This window comes from Chrysemys picta, chromosome 4, assembly GCF_011386835.1.
Source record: "Chrysemys picta bellii isolate R12L10 chromosome 4, ASM1138683v2, whole genome shotgun sequence".
Classification (NCBI taxonomy): domain Eukaryota; kingdom Metazoa; phylum Chordata; order Testudines; family Emydidae; genus Chrysemys; species Chrysemys picta.
Genome location: NC_088794.1, coordinates 99520924 through 99542755, shown reverse-complemented (window position 1 = coordinate 99542755; position 21832 = coordinate 99520924). Strand labels below are relative to the sequence as shown.

General features: G+C 46.8%; 1 protein-coding gene and 1 long non-coding RNA gene across 15 annotated transcripts in view; one reads left to right on the top strand and one right to left on the bottom strand.

The window, feature by feature from the left end:
- RASGRP1 (RAS guanyl releasing protein 1) overlaps positions 1–5420 on the bottom strand; it is an 81442-nt gene extending 76022 nt beyond the window's left edge. For 7 of the 14 annotated variants that reach the window (XR_002889791.3, XR_002889790.3, XM_024111163.3 and 4 more), the window contains exons 1-2: positions 5184–5361; positions 2066–2247 (exon numbers count right to left, since the gene is read on the bottom strand). Coding sequence is in view for 9 of the 14 variants with exons in the window: in XM_024111163.3 (XP_023966931.1) it covers positions 2066–2247; positions 5184–5215 (214 nt within the window). In the remaining 5 variants the exon portion in view is untranslated. Of the gene's footprint in view, positions 1–2065; positions 2248–4298; positions 4375–5183 lie in introns of all 14 variants that reach the window. The other 7 variants (XM_042857432.2, XM_042857436.2, XM_024111164.3 and 4 more) reach the window with 6 other exon arrangements.
- Positions 5421–5736: 316 nt separating this feature from the next.
- On the top strand, positions 5737–10286 carry LOC135983147 (uncharacterized). The gene is made up of 2 exons (XR_010600657.1): positions 5737–8220; positions 8371–10286. It is a non-coding gene; the product is annotated as an uncharacterized LOC135983147 (long non-coding RNA).
- The last annotated feature ends 11546 nt before the right edge of the window (positions 10287–21832 follow it).

The following is a 21832-nucleotide window of genomic DNA, read 5'->3' as shown; positions in this document are numbered from 1 at the left end:
TTTTTTTACCCGATCACAGAGCAAAATTTTGTCTCCCCATCCCCTCTCCTGAAACGGACTCCAGGGAAGGTTGTTTGCAAAATGTTTGTAGTTAACCCCCGAAAGAACCCGCTGTAAGCAATGTCTTTATGTAGTTGTACCAGCCTCATTTCATGCTTTATTTAAATACTCTACTGTGAAGTCCCAAGATATTTTAAGAATTTGCACAGTTTCAAGGAGAACAAAACACAAGCTATATAGGAAGACTATTTGTATAAGCTCACTGAATGGAAGAGACTGTGAAATGCCTTTGGCTTATATAAGAATATGTGGATATCTACAGTACAACACAGTTCTCTCAAACAAGCTCTTCCATAAATGTTATGGTTACATATGCATTATTATTCATTTAGAAGGATTACAATATAATTGACACAAAATATGTATATTGACTAAAACAAATAAGAATATTGGATGAAATCCTGGCCTCATTGAAGTCCATGGCAAACACCACATTGATGTCAGTGGGGTCAGGATTTCACCTACATTATTTGAAATAAGTCACTGCAACCATTCTGCTAGCTTTTAATATAAAATGCATAATCCTTTTTCTTCTATAAAAATACAGGTACAAATTGAGAAGATTGGTTAATGAACTAAAACAAATACAATACGTGTATATAGGCTTACTTTAGCACTTAGTTTGGCTCATTTTGTCTGAAGAGAGATGCAAAAAAACCCCAAACTACTAACATTTGTGTAAGAGTGAGGGCTTTTTAGTGGTTTAATGGATTTTCTTACGTAGTAAAATTCAATAAAACTGGATGGAGGAGAAAAGGATTGTTGGTTCTCTTCTTCTGCAGATGTGTATGTCTTCCCTTGCAAATTCTTTATCATCAGTAAGTAACAATCCATGCTTTCCTCACTGGGGTGTTGCAAGGATTAGTCATGGTTTGTAGAGTGCTTTGAAGAGGTAAAGCACCATATCAATACTAAGTCTTATTTAATTTATATAAATCCTTCACTGAAAAGAAGCTCATCGAACTGCAACTCACCCTATGTGTACTGTATGTACAAATACAACTTCCACTGCTCTGCCTATTTTTTGCAATTGACAACAAGTAGTTTGTTGGACATTTAGAAAAATCGGTGTCATACTCAGCTTAATCTCCATTTGAAAAATCTGCAGTTTTCATGTTGGTTTACAGCTATAAAAAGGTGAACTCTACAAATAAACACAAATTTATTTGGGATGCCACAAGCTGCTGCTAGGGACTGAAATATCCAGCACATAGCATGGAAGACTATCATATTGGCAGTAAAAAAAGAAAATGGTACTCTATAGTCAAAGAAATACATCATTTAAAAAATAAATGATTTGAAAATACTTAGATTTCTATCTTTATTCTTTATAAAGGCTTTGAAGCCCTCCATTTGATTCCATAAAATATCAAAAATAGTGTTTGCTAATGAAAATAGAAAGCATCTTTTTTGTTTTTTGCATAAGTTAAACATCTCAAATGGTGCTCTTCAATGTAGATATTTTGCTGGTGAAAGTAAAAAATCATGAATAATTTATAAGCCAAAAAGTATATGATTGGGCTTTTCACTTGAATCTTTTCTCCTTAAGAGCTGATTTTTGTAAGTATCTCTTCTGATTAAGTAACAAGCATTCCTACTTTACTGCACCTAGTCCACAAAACAACTCTTCTAATTTCTCACTAGACAATATAAACACATTTACACAGTTTGAGAATATTGCACTCTCCATTTTCCAACGTTTACTTGTTAAACATCCATCCATGTGCAAAGAATTTTTCCGTTCTGTGCATGGAGTAACAAAAAATAAAATGAAAATCACTTCACTTCAAATGCCTGGTAACTTTACTGTACTGATTAGGAGTGCCTTCCCAGAAAAGAATGTTATCATTCTAAACTCTCATCATATATTACACAAATTTATAGATTCCTATTTTATATATATAAATGCTTGACTATATCTTAACGTTTCACAGGTTACCTAAACTGCTACTGTACAAAGGTCTGAAAACATTTACACACGATTGTTTCAAATCAGGACACTCACCAAAAGACTGAAGGCAGGTTTCAATGAGGTTCTCCAGGCTGGCGCCTTTGGCTAAGTGTCCCAAAGGCATCATTATTCTGAACTCAGTAATCTGGGTAGGATTTGAATGGGAGGCACAACGACTGATCTGCTTCAGTTCAAGTGCTGTTTTAGGGGCAGTGCTGCATCTTTGTGCAGGTTTCCTAAAGGAAAGGACAACAGTCAAGTGAGTACAATGAGAGCAAGGCAGTGGCAAATTTCACACAAGCCTCCACTGCGGGTTGGAAAAGGAGGAGAGATTTAAAAGGCAATTAGCTCCCCGGAGTTGGGTTGGTGAAAAACATAACCCTCCCACTTGGCAAATGCACCAAAGAAACCTCTCCTTATCAAATTTATTTAGCCCCGAAAATATGGCTCTTTAGAGCATGGTTATAGAGCTCTTCATTTTTTAAATCTATATATTTCAATCTTAATGTAAACATAATTCCCAAGCAAAGCAACAGGCATTTCATCTAAAATCAAACAATGTACATTATAACACTGGGAAAATGTCCCAGTAATGACCAGTCAGCCTATGGATATTTACATTTGGGCACTATGATGAAAGTGAATGGATTTAAGCCCGTAGTCAAACCCTGAACAATTCTGGAAGACATTAAAAAAACAAAAAAAAACCTTAAGAAATAATGATAAGAGCTCATGCCTGAAATATCAGCATGATTTTACAGTGGAATATTTTATAGTTACATGTTTTGTTTCTCCTCTTAACTGCTCCTGTAAATGTCCACTTATACTGAATTTTTCTTGCTAAGTTACTAATGACTGTATTAACAACCTTATTGGTCAGACTTTTCCAAGGTGGCCACTAAAACTGCACCCATAATTCTGTAAATGCCTATTTTTAGATGTGTATTTTTCACACCAGAAGGCTTTGTAAGTACAAAAAGCTTCTGTGTTTACAAATAACATTTGAGTTTACTTTATTTGTACATACAAATTACAATTTTCATGTAAACATAAGAGATTGAGAAGGCACAAAAAATCATAGATAAAATGTGTGCTCAAATTTGCATTTGCAAAGCTGCAGGCACCATTTTGAAATGCCTTTGAAAATATGGCCTGATATTTCCCGGTCAGTGATCACCGCTCTGTTCAATAAAATGGTTAGCTGTTTCAAGGAATGTAAATTGCACCCCACTGAAACATCTTCTAAGAGAGAATGTTAAAAATCATATGTGGGGTGAATTTTACTGATGGTGGAAGTAACACACAGATGGCATTGCCTGGAACAAAACTTGGTACAGTAAGCAGCAGTGCAGATCTCCTTCATGCACAGTTCGAACCCTGCAGTGAAACTCATATTTTAACCCCCGTAGGTTCAGGTGCAAATATAAAATACTTATTCAATACAGTTTTTCATAACCAAAGCACTTAAGATATTAATTAATGAAATCTAGCAAAGGCCCTGTAAGGTAGGTTTTTAGAGTTAAATTGTTTCTGGTGTAAACCCACTCTCTGTATATTACTGATAAGGAAGACAAGCTACAGGGGGAGTGATTTTAGTGTTAGAGCTGAAAGTAGAATTCAGGCATTCCTGACTCCAGGTCTGTACTCCAAGGGGAGTTATGCATGCCTAACGAAGAGAATAGTGCCCCTATGCCATAGCTCCAGCAACGACTCTCAATCCTTATCTGCAATTTCTCTGCCATTAGAGTGCTGTGTAGTTCATGACATTCATTTCACATGTCATGTATGACCACGCTTGAAGCCAAATCACCAGAAATACAAAGCTAGTGTATGATGGTGCTGCTGATAGAGCAGATGCTAAACACCCCCATCCATTCCTGTTGAAGTTAGAATTCTTCACACAGCCTGTATCAGCTTGTCTCCTATTTTGTCTAAATGTGCCTTCCCTTAGCTTTATTGTGTGACCTCCTGGTCTCATTTTATGGGTCTAGGTAACTGGAAGGGACCCATCAGCTTACAAGGTGCCCTTTGTCGATTCCCTTCCAACTCCCGTTCAAGCCAGGCTGCTACAGTATTATAGAGGCAGTGAAACAAAAATTACATGCAGCAGGTGTATTATTTTGGCTGGTGCTAAGACCGCACTCAGAACTGAACAGTGCACAAAATAACGACAGTCCCCACCCCACAGAGCTTACAGCATGGCACTTTCTGCTTTCAAAGCAGGGTACAGAGGGTAACTAATCAATGACATTAGCTGAATTAATCAATTAAAAATATCTCCACTTACAGCAGTTAGTCAGCGTGTAAGGGGAGTGGAAGTGAACAGACTTCTTTTTTTTTCCACCCTGGATTTCCATTGCAAACTTTTGAAGGGAAAAAGAAATCACAAAGTAATGAATGTCAGCTTGTGGGCTAGCACCCAGCACTAGGCGGTGTTCCCATGTGAGAGGACTAGCACCAAAGTGATGACTTCTCACACACTGCACTATAGACTAAAGCACGTTACCCCAAAGGGACAGGTGACTAGATTTTTTAGATAGAATAAGAAATGCCACAGGCTCTGACATTCCTGCAACAGCAACCACAGGGGAGGCAAGATCACTCCAGCAGCATTCCTGCTAGGACACCCCATTTATTAAAACTTTCAGGTATTCTCAGTCCACCCCGCTTTTCAAAGCAAGACAAAAGCCCAGTTCCAGCTGGGAAAGTTACAATCAAGATGGGGAAATAGGATCTTTTTACCACCACATTTCCCTCCCCTCTTTCCCCCGGAGTAATTGGGTAGGAAAGCGATGGGCTTTAGACACGCTAATGCAGCAGCCTGGATTTCAATCTTCAGGGCACTGCTTTCCCTTGCAGGTCACTTCATCCCATCCTCCCTGCAAGCGCGGCAGCAAGGCAGCTCTGGCCAAGCCACCCAGGCCCGAGCGCAGCGCGGGCTCTCCAGAACCAGGAGTGGGTCTGGGCGCCCAAGGCACAGGGGCCGCTAACTCTGCCGTTCAGTGCGAGGACAGCGCGCGTGTGGGAGGGAGAGGGGTCCCGGGAACAGCCCCGGCCCATCCATTTGCCCTGCATTCCCTCCCGCCTGCATCTGCCGTCTCTGCACCCCCTCGCGCCGCCAGGGACCTCCCGCCTGGAGAGGGATCACGAAGCAAAGTCACGGCAAGCTTACGGGTTCTCCTTCCTCTTCCCTAAGGTTCCCATTTCGGAGCCAGCCTCAGCTCTGCCGGGATCACATGGCGAACGGGATCACCAGGAGCAGCGGGGTTTCTGGGGAGCAGCCCTGGGCATTGCATCGCTCCCTCCTCCCCACTCGCTCTGTTTCCACCCCCTGAGCAGCTTCGCTAGAGAAGCAGTTGCGAGCGGTGCAGCGGCAGCCGCCGCCAGCTGTGACGAATGAGGGCGAAGATCTTATCGGCCGAAGGAAGTGCTCTGCTGCTCTTCTCCGAAGCCGCCGCGCTTAACAGGTATGGAACCGCAGCAGACTCCTGCTCGCGCGGGCTTATGGCAGCAGCAGCAGCATGTTCCAGGGCAGGGCTCTGTCTGCAACGCACTTGCTTACCCTGGCGGGCCGAGAGGGCTTCAAAGCCCCGCGGAGTTTCATGCTAACCGGAGAAAGTCATTTTCCATTTTCAGTGGAACACGGTTTTTGGTATGGTTCGTTTGGGGGTTTTTTTTAAATGGCTTTTCTTTCTTTCTTTCTTTCTTTCTTTCTTTCGTTTCTTTTTCTTTTTTTTTTTTTTTTTTTTGCAGAATTTTGGTCACTATGGGAGCCAGCAACTGGTTCCGAAAATGTTCAGGATTTTAACAAAATCCCCAAAAACTTCAAAGAATTATTCACTGCCAACTAAATTCTGTTAATTTTTGCTGATTCTACACACACAGAAATCCTTTCCCTGTATTATAAACCCATTCAGACCCTCTATTCCCCCTATCAGTTGATAGCATACCCTATCCTCCCTGCACCTCAGCTTCCTCACCTGTAGAATGGGGATAAAGATGCCTGGCCACTTCTGTCAGATTGTGTTTCTGTTTTCAGATCTATCTGTTAAGAGATCTTTCTATATACTAAGAATTCTTCAGTTATTTATATAACATAGTAGATGTGCCTGGAGCTTACAGGCAAGGAAAAAACAAAAGAGTTGCCCGTCTGCAAGTCAAGGTAAGCAAAAAGCAGAGTGGGGGAGAGGGAAATGGTAGAAGAAATGCCAGATCCAAGGAAACCCCATGTGGAGACCATGTTCCATTAGAACAGGAGCAGGCAAACTTTTTGGCCTGAGGGCCACATCGGGTTTCCGAAATTGTGTGGAGGGCCGGTTCCCCAAACAGCCAGACATGGCCAGGCCCCCGCCCCCTATCCGACCCCCCATGCTTCTTGCCCCCTGACAGTCCCCCTGGGGCTCCTGCCCCATCCACCCGCCCCCCCCCCCCCCCCACTCCCTGGCCCCTGACTGCCCTCTACCATCCCATCCAACCGCTCTTCTCATTCCTGACTGCCCTCCCAGGACCCCTGCCCCATCCAACCACCCCTTCTCCCTGTCCCCTGACCGCCCCCGGAATGCCAGCCCCTGACTGTCCCCCGCCACTCCATCCAACCTCCTCTCTCCTTCCTGACTGTCCCCCCCCCCCCCGATTCCCCTGCTCCCATTCAACCCGCCTGTTCCCTGACCTCTGACCGTCCCAACCCCTATCCACACCCCCGTCCCCTGATCACCACCCCAAACTCCACTGCTCTCTATCCAACCGCCCTCCCCCCCTGCGCTCCCTGCCCCCTTACTGCACTGCCTGGAGCACCGGTGGCTGGCGGCGCTAAAGCCATGCCGCCCTGAGCACCAGGACAGGCAGTCGTGCCACCTGGCTGGAGCCAGCCATACCACCATGCAGCACAGAGCACCGGGTCAGGCCGTGGCTCTGCAGCCCCGCTGCCCAGAGCATTGCGCCAGTGGCGCAGTGAGCTGAGGCTCCGGGGGAGGAAGAACAGCAGGAGAGGGGTCAGTGGCTAGCGTCCCCAGCCGGGAGCTCATGGGCCCGGCAGGAAGGTCCCGTGGGCTATAGTTTGCCCACCTCTGCATTAGAATCATAGGATTAGAAGGGCCCACAAGAGTCATCTAGTCTAACCCCCTGCTAAGATGCAGGATTTGTTGTGTCTAAACCATCTAAGGCAGATGGCTGTCCAGCCTCCTCTTGAAAATCTCCAGTGAAGAAGCTTCCACAACCTCCCTAGGCAGTCTGGTCCATTGTCCTACTGTTTTTACAGTTAGGAAGTTTTTCCTGAGATTCAATCTAAATCTGCTATGCTGTAGTTTGAACCTACTATTTCTTGTCCTGCCCTCTGTGGACAAAGAACTACATCCATCTTTTTTATGTCAGCCTTTCAAGTATCTGAAGACAGCTATCGTTGTAGGAGCAGCAGTGATCTGTATGCTATGTATAACCTGTATGCTCAAAAGGTCTGTTATGCTTCCCCCCCACTTTGTCTCCTCTCCCTTTCTGAATACCTGTGAAGTGGCTTTCCCCCTCCCCCTCCCTCCTGAAATGCTTGTGGGATGAATGGGCTGGTTGAACAGCTGGAAGATCAGAAGAGCTCCCAGGTAGACAAGGTGTCTGGGACTCTAATTAGGCAGCGATCACACACCCAATGCATGGACACTGCATGGACGCTGCCTGAGGTAGAGTGTGACCAACCAGACGCAGCCAAGTCATCTCTAGTCGCAGGCCAGGAGGAGCAGGTCCTTAAAAGGGGAAGGGGCCATGTGCTCAGGAGTGCCCTCACAAGCTTGTACCTCCCTTTCGCCCGGACCGCCTGGCCAGTGGTTCGCTGCGTTGCATTCCATTGTGCCTTGGGAAGACTTACCTTCATCACACTGTCCATCACTGTGCTGTGGGACACTTACCTTGAAGGATCCTGACATCTCCAGTGCCATGCCTGTCCTAGGAGCGTGAGGATGCGAGTGTGAATGTGACACCCCCCCCCCCCACCTTTTGAGCTTAGCTATCAATATAATAAACGTGCTGCTTTCTGCCAAACTCTGGTAGGTCATTAGTCCTCCCTAAGCTTACTAGCTGGGCCAATTTCGGGTAACATTAATGGTGGAGAATGCAGGCAGCTTAGTGGAGAATTTGACCCAAGAGTAGGGGTCACCTGGTGCCACCCCCGCTCTCTCCCCGGTGGTCTCTTCGGTGGGTCTATCTCGAGCCTGCGTGAAAAAGTGGTAGGCTAGCAACCCACTGCAGGGAGAGAAAGACGCCACTGTTGAGTGCCGGTGTAGGGCAAGGGAGAGAATTAGGTGTAAATCCCCTGATGCCCCCCCACCCCCGGTAGTCTCTTAGGTGGGTCCAGCTCGAGCCTGTGTGAAAAGGTGGCAGGCTAGCAACCCACTGCAGGGAGAAAAGGACACTGCTGTTAAGTATGCCACTATGGGGCAAGGGGAAGAAAAAGGCAAAGCAGCCTGAGCGAGAAGACACCTCCCCCTTGGGGAGCGGCGCCTCTGCCTGGGGTGTTGTTAGAATGGCTCCAAAAGAAAGGGGCGAACCCCTGGATCCCGGGGCGGTTCCACCTGGGAGTACAATTCATGCGTTGGAGAAGGAACGGGATATGTGGAATGTGCAGGCTCTGACTGCTAGCGCCCAGGCGTCTTCCCTGTGTAGCCGCAGTACAGGTGGTGGCAGCAGAGGAAAAGCGGGAGTGGGTGGAAGTAGAGAATGCCGCTCTGAGCCAGGCAGGTACCTGGCTGAAGGATCTGGTCCTGAAGGGGTCCGCCCAGGAGAACAGGGTCCGGGGGCCTTATTCAGTCCTGGTCATCGCCATTGGGGTGAAAGCCCAGGGGGGTGCAGGACCATATAACGATTGGGACAGGGATATCTGGTATGATCAGGATCCCCCGGATCCAGATTCCCGGTGGCCGGACCCCAGACACCATGGACAACTCAAACGAGCAGACTCTGCCGCGGTGGGAGCACTGTGCTAATTTGTTTCTAAGCATCTATCTTTCAGCCTCCAAACCAGAACATCAGGAGAGCTGGTACCAGCTGAAGAGTTATAAAAATACCATGGTTATAGTGTCGCGACAAAGTCTGTGTTCAGTGCTCTGTGTTGCATGTTCTGTGTCTGTCTCTGGTGGATGTCCTGTGCTAGCATTGGGTCCGGAGAGAGAGGGGATACTACACTAGACAGGGTAAATGCCTTTTCCTCTCTCTACTTCCCTCATCTGCAACCAAATTATCAATCACATCCACCTCTGTCCAAAAGACTTTGGTCCCCAATACATCAGGATTATTTTTGGTTAGGTTCTCTAATAATCATTTTGTTGTTAAGTTTTGTTATTGATACTGGTACTCCTACAAATCTTATTTGTTGTGTGTACTTAAGGGCTACGGTTGATTTTTATTGTTTGATGGCTATTGCAGCATCAAACATGGGCCTCATTTTGTTTGTCAATGTACCCAATTATTGTAATGGTGATGGTTTTACTGTATTCCCAATTATTATTATTGTGATTGTTTGCATTTGTGTTATGTTATATCTGGTGTTAGTCAATTGTAATGGTTTTAGTTATATTCATCTGGTTATGACTGTTTGGTTTGTTTGCAACAGATCACCTGTGTCCTACAACAATAACAGCTCCTGTAATGATAACAGATCAATGGGCGGAGTGTTGTAGGAGCAGCAGTGATCTGTATGCTATGTATAACCTGTATGTTCAAAAGGTCTGTTATACCCCACCCTTTTGTCTCCTCTCCCTCTCTGAATACCTGTGAAGTGGCTTTTCCCCTCCCCCTCCCTCCTGGAATACGTGTGGGATGAATGGGCTGGTTGAACGGCTGGAAGATCAGAAGAGCTCCCAGGTAGACAAGGTGTCTGGGACTCTAATTAGGCAGCACTCAAACACCCAATGCATGGACACTGCCCAAGGTGGAGTATGACCAACCAGACGCGGCCAAGTCATCTCTAGTCGCAGGCCAGGAGGAGCAGGTCCTTAAAAGGGGAAGGGGCCATGTGCTCAGGAGTGCACTCACAAGCTTTTACCTCCCGTGAAGGCCTTTCGCCCGGACTGCCTGGCCAGTGGTTCGCTGCGTTGCATTCCATCATGCCTTGGGAAGACTTACCTTCATCACACCGTCCATCGCTGTGCTGTGGGACACTTACCTTGAAGGATCCTGACATCTCCAGTGCCATGCCTTTCCTGGGAGCATGAGGATGCGAGTGTGAATGTGACACCCACACTCTCTTTTGAGCTTAGCTATCAATATAATAAACGTGCTGCTTTCTGCCAAACTCTGGTGGGTCATTAGTCCTCCCTAAGCTTACTAGTTGGCCCAATTTCGGGTAACGATGATATCCCTCCTTAACAGGGGCGGCTCTAGGCACCAGCGCACCAAGCGCGTGCCTGGGGCGGCCTGCTGGTTGCTGTGAGGGCAGCAGTCAGGCTGGCTTCGGTGGCATGCCTGCGGGAGGTCTGCTGGTAACTTGGATTCAGCGGCAATTTGGCGGGGGGTACGCCAAAGGTGCAGGACCGGCAGACCTCCCGCAGGCATGCCGCTGAATCCACGTTACCAGCGGACCTCCCGCAGGCATGCCGCCGAAGCCTGCCTCACTGCTGTGCTTGGGGCGGCAAAATACATAGAGCCGCCCCTGCCCCTTAATCTCTTTTTCCAAATGAAACATACCCAGTTCCTTCAGCCTTTGGTCATATTGTATGCATTCTATCCCTTTGATCATTGATCTGGAGGAGGCAGGGCTGTAGTGGGCAGCCATTCTCCACATAATCATCCTCTTCAATCATTACTCCTGGGGGAATTCTGCATCACTGCACATGCACAGAATTTATATCCCCCACAGATTTCTTTGCTTCCCCGCAGAAAAATGACTTTCTGATGGGGAAGCAGAGGGAAGCCACAAGAGTGGTCATGCGACCTTCCTCAGCAGTATGTTTTGGGTGCCCAGGGCAGCTGTGAGAGAGGTAAATCACTGTAGGGCAGGAGGTGGAACTGGGGAAAACCCGGCTGGTGGCTCTGACCCTGTGTCAGGCTCAGCTGCTAGTCTGGGCTAGGGAGGGCGGGACTCCCTCTTCCCCTGCACGGCATCAAGGGCCAGGTCAGACCCACCCGCCACTTACTGCACCCATCGCTCCTCAGCTGCAGGGAGAAGGATCCCTCTATGGGGAGCTGCTCCTCCATCCGCCCAACCCCCGTGCATCCAGACCCCTCATACCCAGACCCTTCTGCTGAGCCCCCCCCGCCCTCCCTCGCACTCAGAAGCCTCCCCACCCCCGATGAGTCTCCCTGCACCTGGACCACCCCAACAAGTCACCCGCATCCAGATCCCCACCCCACCAAGCCCCAACCAATTGCACCTGGATCCCCACCCCACACCCTCAGTATCTGGACCCCACACTGAGCCCACCACATGCAGACCCCCCCCGCCAAGCTCTATCCCCCTCACCCCCAGGCCCTCCCCAGCTGATCCCCAACCACCTCCACCTGGACCCCCCTGTAGAGTCCCGTTACCATTGCACTCAGAACCCCCTAACAAGCCCCTATGCATCCAGAACTCTCCACACCCAGATTCCCCTCACCCAGACTGAGCCACCTGTACCCAGATAGCCCCTCACAGAACCCTCTCAACCCACACCAGGTTACCCCCATACTAAGCTGCTCCACACTTGGATCCTGCCTTGCTGAGCCTACCTGCTGCACCTGGCACAGATGGGCAGGGCCCTGGGGTGTCTCTGGGACAGGTCCGGTCCTTACGCTGTGTCAGGGTTGGGTGGAGCTTCACCACTGAGTCAGTGTCCGGGGGTAGGTGGAGAGCTGCACAGACATCTCCCACCTCTGTGCAACCAGTGGCCTGTGCTCCCCAATGCCATGCTCGAGCCTTCACATTTATTTGACAAATAACATTTGCAGAATTTTAAAATATTATGCATAGAATTTTTAATTCTTTTGGTGCAGAATGCCCTCAGGAGTAAATCATGCAGGAATTCCGGCAAGAAACTAAATGTTCCAAAACTTCACTAACACACTTAAGGTTGACCAGTGGTGCCTCCTGCCTTTCCAGACATGCAGTAAACCCCTGAAGGGGAAGGTCACTGGAGGATCCATCCTATGCTGTTGTGAAGGCTGGAGGGATTGAGGAACTGTGTGAGCATGCTGATTTAGAATTATTTCTCTCATTTAAAATAAATAATTTCTGCCCTTAATTTCACTGTGCGACCTCCTTGTCCTTGTTTTATGGGACAGAGTAAAAAAAGAGGGACTGATCCGTTTTCATTGTCCTCTTACCTCAGAGGTGGGCAAACTACGGCCTGCGGGACCCTCCTGCCTGGCCCCTGAGCTCCTGTCCCAGGAGGCTAGCACCCGGCCCCTCCCCCGCTGTTCCCTCTCCCCAGCAGCCTCCGCTCACTGCGCCGCCAGCACAATGCTCTGGACAGCGGGGCTGCGAGCTCTTGCCCGGCAGCACAGCTGCAGAGCCGGCCTGACCCAGTGCTCTGGGTGGCGTGGCTGTAGTGATGCCAGCCACTGGTGCTCCAGGCAGTGCGGTAAGGGAGCAAGGGGGTTGGATAGAGGGCAGGGGAGTTCGGGGTGGTGGTCAGGGGGTGGAGGTGTGGATAGGGGTCGGGGTGGTCAGATTGCGGGGAACAGGGGGTTGAATGGGGGCAGGGGTCCCTGGGGGGCAGTCAAGAATGAGAGGAGGGGTTGGAGGTGGAGGCCGAGGGGGCAGTCAAGGGCAGGGGTTCCGGGGGTGGTCAGAGAGAAGGGGTGGTTGGATGGGGCGGGGGTTCCGGGGGGGGGCAGTCAGGAAGGAGAGGAGGGGTTGGGACGGCGGAGGGCAGTCAGGGCAGTCGGGTAGAGGGCCCCGGGGACAGTCAGGGGATAGGGAGGGGTGGATGGGGCATGGGTCCCGGGGGGGCCATCAGGGGGGCGAGAAGCAGGGGGGGTTGGATAGAGGGCGGGGACCGGGCACAGCCTCCCCTAACCGGCCCTCCATACAATTTCAGAAACATGATGTGGCCCTCAGGCCAAAAGGTTTGCCCGCCCCTGTTTTACCTGGCTTAAATAAAAGGGCCTGAAGTTCTTTTTCATTCTGAGAGGTGACAAACCCTTTCACCCAATCAGGCAGAAAATCTGTGAGTCCAAACTCACTGCATTTCCTGTCTCTTACATAGGGAACAATCTGATCCAAGGTTCTTGCCTTGAGGGATTTAAAATCTAAATGAATTAGGATGTATTGAAGGCCCTGAAGCTGTAGTTTAGCAGGGTGTGGATAATGGATATTATGTGATCTCAGAGTAATGACTATCTCAACATATTCATTTCCAGCCTAAAAAGGCACTGGCAGGTGAGTGAGCTGGCTCAAGCAATCTTTAATCGAATACAAAGGTCATTAATTCAAGTCTGACTAGTTTTGTAGTGGCTAAAAGAAGTTACCTTCCAAATGTTCTGTGAGCTATGTGAAATGAGTTGTTGAGTTCAGTTCCTAGTGGTCAGGTCACATCAAAATTCACCATCCCAGTTAGTACTAATTAGCATCCTCATATACAGTCCGTTCAGAAAGTCCAAGGGCTGAATGAGCATAGAAACTGAATTACCTATTCTGTTCTAGAGGTGGTGACTTGAAGCAGCACATTGGTGGGATGGGAGAGCATTCACTGGCAGTGCCTTCCCTGTTTAGTGAATAATTATACATCTCCTAGGCCATCAATATGACACTTTTCATGAGGAACAAATGAACCAATCATTTAACTGCTCTGTCTATGTCAGCATAACAGTGCATTATTTTACAATATCACACCTCTGGACTTTCAGGGAGAACCTCAAATGTTGAACCTGGTCACACCAGCCCCCTCTCCTTCCCAAACCACATTTCTGCGAATAAAGGAGCATTCTTTAGCACAAGTTAAAAGCAATGGCATGAAATTGCATTCCTTTGTATGGGCAAAGTACCTTCTCAGAGAGTGCCTGATATAAAAATTAGACTTGGTGGCCCTTTCCAAATCCTTTTTAATTATCAACTAAAACCTCATTTTGTTAATGTCTGTCAAAATATAGAAATTATAGTTCAGATTTGGTGAAAAGATTTATAAGAGTCAGTAAAAAATTATGACTCAGACTTTCAGGACCAGGATACTCAGAGATGTGTCTGCAGATAAGAATGGTGCCATACAGTAGGTCATTGTTTGTTTAAAAATGCAATTGGATGAAGGACTAAAGAGTGGCCTCAAGTTGTGATTCAGAGTTTCAACTGAAAGGGCAAACATTAGTCTTAATGCTAATAGCAGTAAATACATATCGTGAAAGCATAAGGCATTGTACTTTCCAGTACTTCTTTAGGGACTGTTGCTCTCTAGCTGGTAGATGTTCCCCCAGGGCCGGCTTTGGGAAGTGCGGGGCCCAATTTGAACATTTTCGGCGGGGCCCTGGCAGGGATGACTAACCAAAAAAAAAAAACCACAACCTGTAAAAAAAAGCCTTTCATTTCTTCCATGTATTATTTACTTTCCCTAACTATATAAATAATAAAATTATATATTATGTACATTGCATCATATATGCTGTTGATCAGTTATTAATTAGCTCCGTTTCACAAGTGTGGGTCCCTGCCACTGCCACTCCTTGCAGATGTGGTGTGCACATGTGTGGGTCCCAGCTGCTCCCTGACCCCCTCATTGAAGCAGGTGTGCAGGGTTACTGCCCTGGGAACTGCAGGGCACCAGTGGACATGGGGCTGGCTGGAGGCAGGGCAGGGGCTGACTGGAGGTAGGGTCTGGCTGCAGGCAGGGCAAGGGGTGCAGGGCTGGCTGGAGATAGGGGTGTGTGGAGCGGGCTGACTGGCTTCAGGCAGGGTCACAGGTGGGTGTGGCAGGGGTTGGCAGGGCTGGAGACAGAGGAGTGCAGGACTGGCTGGCTTCAGGTATGGGGGTTGGCTGGAGACTGGTCAGGGGGTGCGGGGCTAGCTGCGGGCAGGGCAGGTGGTGCAGCAGGGGCAGCTGGAGCCCCGGCCCTTTAAATAGCCCCTGTGCCCCCACTATCCCAGGGCTCTGGGGGCTATTTAAAGGGCCCGGGGCTCCCCTCCTTCTACTGCCCCGGCCCTTTAAATAGCTGTGGGAGCCCTGGGGAAGTGGCGGGGCTCCAGCGGCTATTTAAAGGCCCGGGGTGGTAGAGGCAACGGGAGCCCCGGACTTCTTAAATAGCCCCCGGAGCCCTGCAGCCCTACCCCAGGGCTCCAGCAGTGGGGCTCTGGTGGCAATTTAAAGGGCCTGGGAGCCCCAGGCCCTTTAAATTGCCCCCTGGGGAAGCCAGGCCTCACCGGTACACCGTACCGGGGCGTGGGCGCGGGGCCCGATTCAGGGGAATTGGTTGAATTGGCCTAAAGCCGGCCCTGCCCAGAACATCCTTGATTGGTGCTGTTCTGTCCCTCACTCCACTTCTCACTCCCTCTTCTCTCCTCACCATGCTGCTAGAGCCTTGAGGGGCTTGAAAAACTATGTAAGAGATTTTCTTTGAAGAACCACCTGCATGGCCACCAGTGCTCATTAATCACAACCCTTTGCTGCTGCACTATAAACAGCTCATGTTTGGGTGATGGGACTGTGTTATCGAAGGTAACTCAGTCCATCATAGTGCCATCCTGCCTAAGCCTGGGATCCAGTCAGCTTTCATAAGCCAGCCAATGTAGGCTTCGACAGCGAGGTTCAGTGTCACAGTTTCAGGATTAATGACACCTGTATTTCCCCTCCATTGTCCATCAAGGGCACCCACTTAAGGTTTCCCGCTCGCCGACAGCACCTCTCTTGGATGGAGAACCACATCTCTCCCCATCCTGACCAGGATTTTAAGGCTTCACAGCCCCTTGCCATCCTCTGTGATATCCCCAGCATAACAGACTGCCTAACAGACAGCCCCTGCACTTTGTTTTCTCTCCGCAGGCAGTAACAGTGTTTTTACCAGCAGTTAATACACCACTTTTCCTAAGCAAACACATTCAATCTTCAGGTAAAAACATTATAGAGAAAACATAATAAAAACAGATTTAAGCACAGTAAACATAACAGGACTCACCAATCAGTCTTATGGGGCCCAAATTGGCCAAAGTCTTTTCAACCCTTCCACAAGGGTTGCCTCCCCTCTCCCATGAACAGATGATCCTGTCTATTTGCTGGATCAGAAAGAAGGCCTGAGTCAGTTTAAACCCAGCTGTTTTACATCAAAAGCCCTTTCTTTGTCTGTTGGTCTCTGGAAAACCCAGTTAGAAGCAATATATGCAGCCTCTGCAGTGGGAGGTACCTCTCTGGAGGTGTTTACAACCTAAGTGATTCATCTTAATCACCCCCACTGTTTTTGGTTCCTGGAGCTTCCCCCTGGAGCTGCATATAGTCCCTGACCTATAGTGTTACATAAACCATTCATACATCGAATACATTATGGTCCCCAAAGCTATTGCATGTGGTTGCAATATCCATCACTTGACAGTAGGGTCCAGATTTTGAAAAGAGTTCTGCACATACAATCAGAGCCAAATTAGCGAGAGTGCTCAGCTTCTATTTAGGCACCAAGGTAAGAGGACAGATTTTCAAAAGAACAGCATATTGGGTGCTGAGCTTTTGAGCCAATCTGGTGATAAGTGTAACAATGGAAGTTTCTGGGTGCTGAACACTTTTTCAAGTCTGGCCCTCCGTTTATAGAGGACATCCAGGAAAAGCTAGGTGCTGCAGGAAATAGCATTAGTGATTCAGTAGGTGCTATTCTTCTGAGTCAGCGCTGAACCAGTTTCCAGCATGTTGTCTAAAGATCACTGTGGTCCATGAGATGCCATCTGTCTGATGACACAATGTAAAGATCCCGAGTAGGGCTTGTTGGAAACTTTCTGACGGAACAGTTTTCTGTCGGAAAATTCTGATTCAACTATATCAAAATGTTCCATGGGAATGTGTCAGTGTCAGACTCTTCCAATGGAAGCCAGGCGGGTTTCTTGCCAGTTCTCTGGCAACCTGCCTGGTGGTCTGCTCAGGGCCGACTCCAGGGTTTTGGCCGCCACAAGCAGCCAAAAAAAAAAAAAAAAAAGCAGCGATCGCGATCTGCGGCGGCAATTCGGCGGAAGGTCCTTCATTCCGAGCGGGAGTGAGGGACCGTCCACCGAATTGCCGCCGAATAGCTGGACCTGCCGCCCCTCTCCGGAGTGGCCGCCCCAAGTACCTGCTTGCCAGGCTGGTGCCTGGAGCCGGCCCTGGGTCTGCTGCAGAGCCAGGCAGCTCTGGGTTCTCAGGGCTTCTAGGCTCTAGGCTCTGTGGCAGGGAGCCATGGGTGTTTGATTACTGTGTACTCATACCCTGGCTGTCCAACTGTCTCAGGAGACATCCAAATTCTTTGTATAATCAAAGTTTTAGATAAAAAATATTGGAGCTAGAGGACAGAAAACAAAATTCAGATAAACAGGGTTTATATGTTTACTGGTAGATTCAAGAAACACAATTAGGGGTAGAAAGTATCACTGCAAACTGCAGAGAAAAAAAATCCTTGTTTCTTATGCATGAAGATTCATAGAGGGATGTGGCGAGAGGTCCCAATTCAATAATGTTGTTTGAAGTTAAAAATCATCTGGGATGGAGAACAGAGCAAAGATCTTCCAAAAGGCTCATGATGCATCCTGTGTAGATTCACATGCATTAAATTAATCGACATAAAATTCTGCAAAGGGCTGCCACGTATTCTCATTATTGCCCTACTAATTTAATCTAACAATATACATTTCAGTGGTAGTGAATCAGTTCTTTTATGTTATATATAAGGCGTTGTGGGACATTCTGTATCAAAGGTGCTATACAAAATTAAGTCATTATCTATGTCAACTCTAATGATAAAGTAGCATACTGTCATCCTATTGGTTAAAAGGCCTTTTTTCCCCAATTAAATTTTTTTTTGTTCTGAATTTTTCTGACAGCATTCACACCTACAGTAAATTGTGACTGGAATGACACCTTGCTCATCTGAATCAGATTGGAACTCCAGAAGTAGTTTGCCCATACAGACAAAAAAATCAAACAAATTCACATGCATGTACAGACAAAAATTATACATAGAAAAATGCTAAGAATTATTGTGTCCATAGTGTAAATGGACAATACATACTATATATAAAGTTTGTGGTGTCTCCCCCAACAAATAAATGAAGTAATATGATATGCTTCAGTTGTTCTAACATCTTTCAGATCTTATACATATTCAAGGACGTCTCTGGGGCTTTTTTTAAAAAGCAATAGGAGTAATTATCTAAAGTGATTCTCACTTCCAATGAAAATATTCCTAGTTTTCAGCACAAGCAACTAACTATACTGGTAAATAAAGACTGTTCCTTATTTAAAATAGGCTTTATTCTGTAGACTTCCAAATATGTATTTTTAAAAAATATACGCACTCTATACATGGTTGAATTTATGTGCATACGATCTGGGAGTCTTAGTTTGGCAGAATATGATAATAGTGCAATATAAAAGCCTCTACGTGATATAAAAGACTCCCTGTGAAATAGCAGCTCAGGGAGAGGATGTGTGTGTGCGCATTTGACAGAGATGCATGTGTATTTCAGAGAATGAAAATCAGAATCAAAATTATTTCAGAGTGTTTCTATGAGTAGCTTGTGTCATTTCACCAGAACACAAGTACTGTAATAACATAAGCACAACATTGAGTTATAATGATAGCTAAATGACCTGATTCTATTTCATAAAATCCTGTGTGATGGCGACATTCATTGTAAAACTACTAACAGTTTTTGAATTTTTTGTTTTTGTTTTTTGCAAAGTTTCCAGTACCAGTAAATCCTGGTGACAGATATTTTTACACTTCTTCTACTGAGCACCCCCCACACAAAAAAAGAAAAAAACAATCTACACACTGTGCAAAGTTTAAAACTCACCCCCTTGCTGGGGTTTGGCTTTATTAGCAAATAAATTAACACTAGGATAACAAGATTCATCTCAAGCCTTTTCCTCAGTTTGAGTGCTCCTAAGGTTCTTGCTGAAGGACTGCCCAGCCCACACTCTGTATCTTCACTCAGTCTAGGCACCCATGTGTCTCCTATATTCAAGTGAGGTGAGGAATCACCTGCTTGAGTGAGTCAACAGGACCTATTTAACCCTTACCCAAGAGGACCAACCCTCAAAGGGCAGAGTTTCAGGCAAACAATGCCAGACTGTCTTTTTCCTATGGGCACTTAGAGATAATGCAAATACTAATACTTTAGTTGGGACTAGTCACACCACATATTAGTTGCGGCTAGTCTCACCACTTTTCATTGTAAAAGCCTGTTTTCAGTTGATTATGACTTTGCCAAACTTTACCAGTTTGGGCTAAAATTGTCCATGCCAGTTGTCTACCTTAGGCTGAAGTTTTATGTAAAATTTCAGCAAAACCACTTCAGTGGTTTCCAAGAACAAGGGTAGAGGAAAATACATATATTTGTTGCCCAAGTTAAAAAATTCTGTTGACCTTTTCTCAGATGCTCCAGCAGCCCTATGCTTTGGAGCAGGGACTTGAAATTTGGCAAGAGGGGTGGCCTTTGTGTCAGGGATTGACTTTTACCATCCGATGAAAATCTGCCAAAATTTAGCCCAGTTATAAGGCTTTGAAAAATCAGTTTGCACGTGTTCACTAGACACTTGCTAGAGATTAAAAGCTAAATTCATTGAAGATTCTGTCTGCACTGGGCATGCTCGAGCTCTGGGGTAAGCAGGATTCTCCCTGACCCTGCAGCTCTGGGAGCTCTGTATTTGGGTCTGGGGACTGAAACTGAAAGCAGAAACCTGTCTCTATTGTGCTGTCAGTGTTTCCCCAGCTGACACCCAGGCAATGCAGAGAGGGAAGCTGCCTCATTCAAATGCACAGGGAACAAGAGTCAGACCTGATGGGGTGTGTGTTGTGGGAGTAGATTAGGACAAGGAGCATGAAACTGGGGTGTGGACAAACTGAGACTGGGAGAATTGGCGGGGACTGGAAGCCAGGGAGACTGGGACAGGCAGGGCAGGGAGCCAGGGTAGGAAACTGGTGTGGGTTATTGAGATTGGACATAGATCTGGGGGGAGATTGGGACTGGGAACCAGTGGATGGGGGAAGCGGGGAGAGAGCTGACAAAAAGTCGGGGTGCAAGGGGATCACTGGAACTGGCTGGTCAAGGAAACTGAGTCTAGGAGGAGAACCTGAGGATTAAAGACTAGGCCTGGTTAGGTCAGGAGAATGGGATGGGATGAAGAGTCAGGGTGGGGAAGAGACAGGAACAGGGCAGAAGTAGTCAAGTTTGGGAGAACAGGCAGAAGGCGCTGTGTCCACTAGAGCACACACCCCCACTTCCCCTCCCCCAGAGACTGGAATGAAATCCAAGATTCCTGAGTCTCACTATTCTTCTGCTGTCAGCAAATATCTGTGAAACCCATTGGCAAAGTTTGTGTCTCTTCCCTGTCTAGTGGTGGTCCACAGAAGAGATGACAACCTACTATTGCTACCAGTTACTCTGTTAGCTCAATTGGCAGAAGTCTGTGTAGTGGATCTAAAATTTCCAACTCTGCTGATGACCCACATGGATGTCAATAAATTGTCTTATAATGGAATGTCTGGGTTTTTTTTAGTTTGCTTTTTTAAAGCCTAGGAAATTAAGCACAAAAAACTATATTCAAAGAACATTATTAATGTTGCAAAGTCAAGCAGAGAAAAATTAGGAGATGACAGAATTAAGATTGCTAGTGCCTGGGCAACCTTAATTCTGCCCCCTTGTGTATATGAATTATGATAGTCTTTAATTAAAGAGCACAAGATGGACCTGCTTTGGGGGGTGCATCAAGGTTGTGTAATGAAAGAGACTGTTGTTTTTGGACCCTGTCAGGGTTTCCTCCCCACTCTGAACTCTGGGGTACAGATGTGGTGACCCGCATGAAAGACTCCCTAAGCTTATAAGTACCAGCCTAGGTTAAAAACTTCCCCAAGGCACAAATCCTTTCCTTATCCTTGGACGGTATTGCTGCCAGCACCAAGTGATTTAGACAAAGATTCAGGAAAAGGACCACTTGGAGTCCCTATTTCCCCAAAATATCCCCCCACGCCTCTTCACCCCCTTTCCTGGAGAGGCTTGAGAATAATATACTAATAGGTTAACAAAGTGAGCCCAGACCAAACCCTTTGGTTTTTTGGACACTAAAAATCAATCAGGTTCTTAAAAGAAGAACTTTATTATAAAGAAAAAAGTAAAAGAATCACACCTGCAAAATCAGGATGGAAGGTAACTTTACAGGGTAATAAAAGATTAGAACACAGAGGACTCCCTTCTTGACTCAACTTCACAGTTACAAAAAACAGGAATAAAACTACCTCTTAGCATAGGGAAAATTCACAAGCTAAAACAAAAGATAATCTAATGTATTTCTTTACAATTTCTGTAATTTTAGATGTATTATTTCAGGTATCTTTTTAGGAGCTGGTTTACCTGCTTGGTCTCTCTCTCTCTCTGTCCTGAGAGGGAACAAACAAAGAGTGCACAAACAAAACTCACCGCCCCCCCGCCATTTGAAAGTATCTTCTTTCCCCATTGGTCCTTCTGGTCAGGTGCCAACTAGGTTAATTGAACTGACTAACCCCTTATAGGTAAGTGATTCTGTACCTCTGGCTAGGAGAGATTTTATGTTACTGCATACATAAAGGTTGTTACCTTTCCCTTTATGACAGACCCCTTGCTTCATTTGTTGCAGAATTTGCAGATGTGTAAAAGTAAATGAGGCAGGAATTAAGGCAGTTGAATGCTGCCGCAGATAACTGGTTTCTATCCCTGCCTCTGCTACA